Source organism: Pinus tabuliformis, chromosome Q, assembly GCF_031772625.1.
Source record: "Pinus tabuliformis cultivar Carrire ecotype Pingquan chromosome Q, CPIR1, whole genome shotgun sequence".
Taxonomy (NCBI): domain Eukaryota; kingdom Viridiplantae; phylum Streptophyta; class Pinopsida; order Pinales; family Pinaceae; genus Pinus; species Pinus tabuliformis.
Window position 1 is genome coordinate 622879195 of NC_142296.1, and position 6241 is coordinate 622885435.

Sequence of the window (6241 nt, forward strand, 5' to 3'; positions counted from 1 at the left end):
TGTTATGAGTCTTTGATAAGGAGTTATCTCCTGGAGGTCACACAAATAGTTAGTTCCATCAGATTCCACAACTGAGGCAAAATATGTGGTAGCAACTAAAGCAATAAAGGCAACTGTGTGGCTCGAGAAAATTATGGAAGATTTGTAGGATAAAAAAGTACATTCAATTTCTCTTTCGATTGACAACACTTATGCAATAAAGTTGGCAAAGAACCCAAAGTTTTATGATCAAACAAAGCGCATCAATACAAAATACCATCTGATTCGACATCATGTTGAGGCAAAAACAATCCACCTACAACATTGTTCCACAAATGAGCAGATTGCAAACATCTTAACCAAAGTGTTTGTAAGGGAAATGTTTGAAAGATTCAAAATGATGTTTGGACTCACCAACATCCCTTCAAATTAAGGGGTGGAATGTTGACACCTAATATTTTGGATTAGGAAAACTTATGTAAATATTGTAAATAACAAAAGATAAATAAAGTTATAAGATGAAGAGACATTGGGAGATGACACCGAATAGTCTCCCTCTCCTTGTATATATTCATATTCTCTCCTAATTCAAAGCACAAATTGATTTGTATTTACAAGCCTAACCTTACAGTAAAGACACTTAGAGTAATAATATTAGGTAAATAAGAGTAGTAAACATATGATGAAATGATAACAAGCACAATCCTAAGACATTTGTTGTCCTTTTATGGCATGTGAAACATTAATGGGCTTTCACAAGATGATTTGTTTTTCCACTTGATTTGGTTTTCCCTTATGAGTTAGGCTAATATTAAGATCATATTGACTTTGTATATGTTTATGTTAGCTTTGAATGCTTGGTTTTAAGTTTAAATTTGGAATTTGTTCCATGATACAAAAATATGATCATGCTTTTATCGGCGAGAATTTGTATATGGTTTCTCAATGTTTAGGTTGGTTTTTTTCTATTTTGTAATGTAGGCATGAATACTCCCATTGGATTTTATAGGGTCAAGGAAAGAATATTCCCATTCATTTTCTGAGGGTCAAGAAATGATCCTAATTTGATGAATGTCGGTGTAATTTTGGAAAAAACAATCGGAGTTGTTGATATATCTGAGCGAGTGACTAAAAGTGACCAACCATGATATTTGGAAAGGCCCATCGTTCGTAGTATTTGTTTCTAGATACGTAGGGCCATTGAAAAGACATCTCACAGTACTAGGTGAGAGGATTTTCTTTTCTTCACTTTGAAACAATATCCCCATTAGTACGGGCCATCTGGTGATGGCCGATAGTGACCTTTTTAGTAAGGTGAAGATTAGAGGTTTACTACAAAATAAGTATATTAATGTCTAGTAACTAACTATAAAACTAGGTTATTGTGATTAAAAGAATACATTAAATATCAACATGCAATATATGAATGCAAATACATTTCATAGGTCAAACACAAAAATGTATGTCTATGTTAACAATTACAAGCTAAAAAAGCTGTCACAACAATTTTGTTCACTAGAACTATTTATATGATTTTTGTTGAAGATAACTTAAATAGGTGTTAACCATATCATCGCATGGATTATAGGCCCACTGCACATTTCAAATATCGGTCAACTTCAAGGTCATTGTCACATAGATTATTTAACCATTTTTTTATTAATCATGCAACCATTTCATGATTTACCTTTCTTTTAATATGCCTTCTTGTCTATTAAATTCTAAAAGATTCCTCAAATATACAATCAAGTTAATTCTAGTTGGTACAAGGTACCTTATCTAGAGTCTAAGCATAGGGAGTTAATATGGTTTCAATGATACTCAAGAATGGAGTTCACAAGTGTACTAGGTGGCACATTGTTCGATGGCTCCCGAATTGTGAATCACAAGTATCGTAGGAGGCACATTGTTTGTTGGCTCCCAAATGGTGAATCACAAGTGTATTGGGAGGTAAGTAGATGTGGCATCTTAGCACCCTCATGAGCTAGGAAACATGATTTCATCCTTTGTTTTAGTAGTACTATTGAGTTGGATCGCTTTAATAAGCATTATTATGATGCAAGGTTATATGAGGTAATAGAAAGATTTTAAAGTGAAATTATCATTGAAGAATGTGTAATGGTTGTAGCCTAATAAGTCCTCATCATAGAGCTCAATGGCTAAAACACCAAGTCAACAAGGAAAAGAAACACCCCCACTCCCCCATTGCTAACAAGTATGTAGAGCTCCTCTGACAGAACCTCAAAGTGCAAATGACAACTAGGTTGGAGGAGGGGGTGCGGTGGTTACCCAAATAAATCTTTGATTGTTCCTTTCAAATTATTCACATGGGTGACGTGTGATGTGTGCCCTCGAGACTGTTTACGTATTGCGTGAAAACCCATAATTAATATATTCACAATTTCTCTAAGTTGAATGGCGTTCGTAAGTTTATCTCGATTGCCGATTCCCCAAATATTCATACGGACATGGGCGTGATAAAAAATTTGACCACATCCATGTCCATATGATTACCAAATATTCGGAGAATCAGCAATCGAAATAAAAATGCGAAAAAAAGCATTGAAGATGGGGATAACAAAATTTTAAAAATAAAAAACCATATATAAACCATAAGTTTAACATAGACATCGCTTTAAATTAATGTGGAAAATATTAGGCAACACCATTACTTCGTGGAGAATATTCTTGGCCTTTTCTCTATTTCTGGTCCAAGAGTTGAAAAATTTAAAGGAAAAAATACTATATTGATGTGTTTAATCTCAGTCATAATCATCAACAAAAAGCATACATAGACCCCAATAATTTTTGGAGAGCCAATATTCTTATTAGTAAGTTAATTACTAATTCTAATCAAGTATGTTTGAAACACAAAATAAGTGTTGGACAAAAAAGTGTATTTTTTGTTCTTATGTAAAAGTGGAAATAGAAAAGCATTTCATTTTAGAATGTGAATCATTCAAATACAAAAGGGAAATGTAGCTCTTGGGATAATCTATTTATCCAGGATTTGTAGAGAGTGTTTATTATGAGGCTTCATAGAAAATGGTCTAATACTTCAACAAGATGCACAGGAAATCTATTCCATAGGCTAAAGAAGGTTCACCACATGATAGGAGAAAATAATAGGTTGAATAAAACTAAGAGTCTCATCTATGAAAATATAAGGGATAAGGTATGTTGGAGAATCTAATTTCAACCACCTACTAGGTGTCAAAGTTGTTCCTCCAAGTGTACTAGTTCAGTTTCACTGAGTCATGTTTATGTTTCCAATATAATCTTATTTAATTGATTTGTAATATTTAGAAGAATAAGTCCTTTCATCCATCATTTTGTTCACTTCAATTTTTGTCATGTTAAGTTCCAAGAGGTCTTTGACACTCAAACATGGCATAGGTCCAATGTATCAAGGAGAAAGGAAGAAATTGAAGGAAACTACTAATTCAATATATGGATATATAATAGGTTTATTCAACATTTTATGTTTTAAAGAACAAATTCTAATTAAAAACATAGAAATGAATTGTTTTGTGATATAGGAAATGTGCACACAAACAATTCATGCACCAAAAGCAAGTCACATAGGAACTAAAACCATTTTAAGAAAATTATAGAAATGATAAATTGTAAAATAATGATGAAAGACAAAAATTGAAAATGAGCATTGTTGCTGGTGGATTCACTAAGCGGCCTAAATTTTCAAATGGTCCTCATTACATTAGACAAATTTACCAATGGAAATCACTCTTTTGACTAGGGTTGTATCATAACAAAGAATTCAAACTTCCAATTGAACAATTAGTTGATAGGTGAGATTGATAGAGTTTGCCCACCAAGAATCCTTTTTTGGTGTGATCCTTCCCACCCAAATGGCATGAATTTTTGATGCATAAAGACCTTATTCAAGTCTCAACTTATTCAGTTCTATCTTCTATGCTAACCATTCCTAAGCTCCTTCCTTACTAGTTTTCTTTGCAACATGTGGTGCAATTGCTAGTTAGTAATAAGTCTACTGACACTATTAAAAATTAATTAATGATACCTAAAATTAAATGAAATGGATGTGCAATATCAATCATAGTAGGAGATATTGACAATATTATGTTGCTTCTTCATCACCAACTAATTACTAACACATTGAAATATAACACAAAAATTGTAACATTCATAAACATTACCATCCAAATCCAAACACATAAATAAAAAAACACTAAAAATATTACAAACACAAACACACACAAACAGCTCAAAACATCCAAACACAAATTTACAAACCATTCACAAAGAAACATAGAACAAAATAATATAATAATTTCAGTAAAAAGTTAAACATAATATAAATTTCAAAATATCAATTTTATCTCAAAGATATACATAATAATCATAATCTAAAAATATTACATTGCTGCCCTCCACTACTAAAATCAACATAAATCCATATCACGAACCTAGAAATATGTTGAACCAAAAAATTCTTACTGTGAAGCTGACACATTATTTCACTTTCTCATTAAATTCAACAAGTGATTACCATAAAACAATCACATCGTCCAATCCATTGAAAATCTGATTTTACAAATATAGAATCCCACTATACTGCTATTCACCAATACATTGAAAATCTGATTTTGCAAATATAGAATCCCACTATACTGCTATTAAAATTCAAATGAGGTTAGTGTGAGAGTATAGATTGAATTATGGGTGAAGTGTTACCCAGACACGGAAGTAGATATTGCCACTGATGAAGAATCTACTTATAAGTTCGGGTGCATAAACGTTATCTCCCTTCACATAAACTCCTCGAGAACGAAGATTCCTTGGAAACTCAAACTTATACTGTTTCACAAACTCCTGTACTTCGAGGTCCCCTTTTGACAGTACTTCCAACTCTATTACGATTTCGCCATTGTTCTCGGTGTCACCAACCTGGCCGCCAACATTATTGTGGTCGAGAGCCTCAGAACCATTGTAATCCTCCTCGCGCAGCTTGGGGTAAATAATATGAAAATCTATCGAGAATCCATCCTTTTCGGCATACTGGGAAGCAAGTGGTTGAAACTTGAACCCCTGGAACATGAAATTTTCGAAATACAGAACCGGTCTACTTTGTAATAGTTGACAGTCATCTGTGTGGAGGGTCAAAACTGACTTGCAACGTGGAAGAGGGGCATCATACTCCTCCACTGTAAGGGGCATCAGACTCTGCTGGTAACCCCTTCTTTTAATGCTCACAATCTTATCAGGTATTTCTGCCTTCATAAATACTGACTTTGTTGTGCACACATTGTCTAGGTCAATGGATGAAACAACTTCTCTCAGCTTTAGATGGCTCATATTTTGAAAGCGTATTAAGTGCCAAAGCTTATTTCTAAAAATTTCTCTCCTTTCATCCACATCGGGATAATGGTTTCTGGCCCACTTCATCACAAAATCATGCATGACATCTTCACTTACCCACCTTGCAAATTCATCAGTTGATAATATCACCTCCATGGCAGATAAGGGAAGATTGAGAAGCTCTTCTTCCAGCAAGAGTTTACTGTATATCATTCACAAACGCTAATGAGATGCGGAGTTTTAAAAATATATAAATGTGAATAAAATGAAGATATTATTGTTAGCATTTCCTAGCACGTGGAAAAGAACTTACTCTTTCTGATCACTATGTTCAAAACATAGAATAAGAAACCACTTTGCAAGCAGAACTACAGGGTTTGTGAGCAAGATGGGAGGAAGCTGTAGACAAAGTGACGCGGATTCTATTGTCCAAAGTGATGAGTTCTGCAAGGCACGCGTACAATGATCGACACATGATTTTATATCGAACTTGTCGGCAACCATTAAAACATCCAGCAGCTCAGTTGTAGAATGCGCCTCTAATGTTCCCTTGTACATGAACTGCAGTAAGTCCATGAACGCCATTTCCTCTGCAATAAAATGCAACACAAAATAATGCTAACAAAGATAGAATACCACATAATTAAAGTATTCATAAAGAGTTGAAAGAAGTTTGTGTAATATTGTATTTATTTGACAAACTGAATCGGATATGTTCATGGTGAAACTGAATCGGAATTGTATTAATATGTTCATGGTGAAACAGAGAAACCCTATCCACAAACCTCCTTTTTACACAAATTTTAAGTCAAAATAAATAATAAGAATAAAAAAGGAATGAAAACTATATTTATATGTACCTGAACAGCTTATACGAACTGTGACATCCCGCTCTTTTGATTCTTTCATTCCATTTGAGAAA

General features: G+C 33.6%; 1 protein-coding gene across 1 annotated transcript; it reads right to left on the reverse strand.

Moving 5' to 3' along the window:
* Positions 1-4677: 4677 nt before the first annotated feature.
* LOC149220986 (BTB/POZ domain-containing protein POB1-like) lies at positions 4678-5904 on the reverse strand. Its single transcript, XM_089387280.1, has 2 exons — positions 5633-5904; positions 4678-5521 (listed from the first exon to the last, which is right to left on the reverse strand). Exons 1-2 carry the CDS (start codon positions 5902-5904, stop codon positions 4678-4680), a joined length of 1116 nt encoding a protein of 371 aa, XP_089243406.1.
* Positions 5905-6241: the final 337 nt, after the last annotated feature.

Coding starts and splice junctions, on each gene's coding strand:
- LOC149220986 (XM_089387280.1), bottom strand. CDS start 5,904: ATGGCGTTCATGGACTTACTGCAGTTCATGTACAAGGGAACATTAGAG. Junction 5,522..5,632: donor GAACATAGTGATCAGAAAGA/GTAAGTTCTTTT, acceptor AATGATATACAG/TAAACTCTTGCTGGAAGAAG.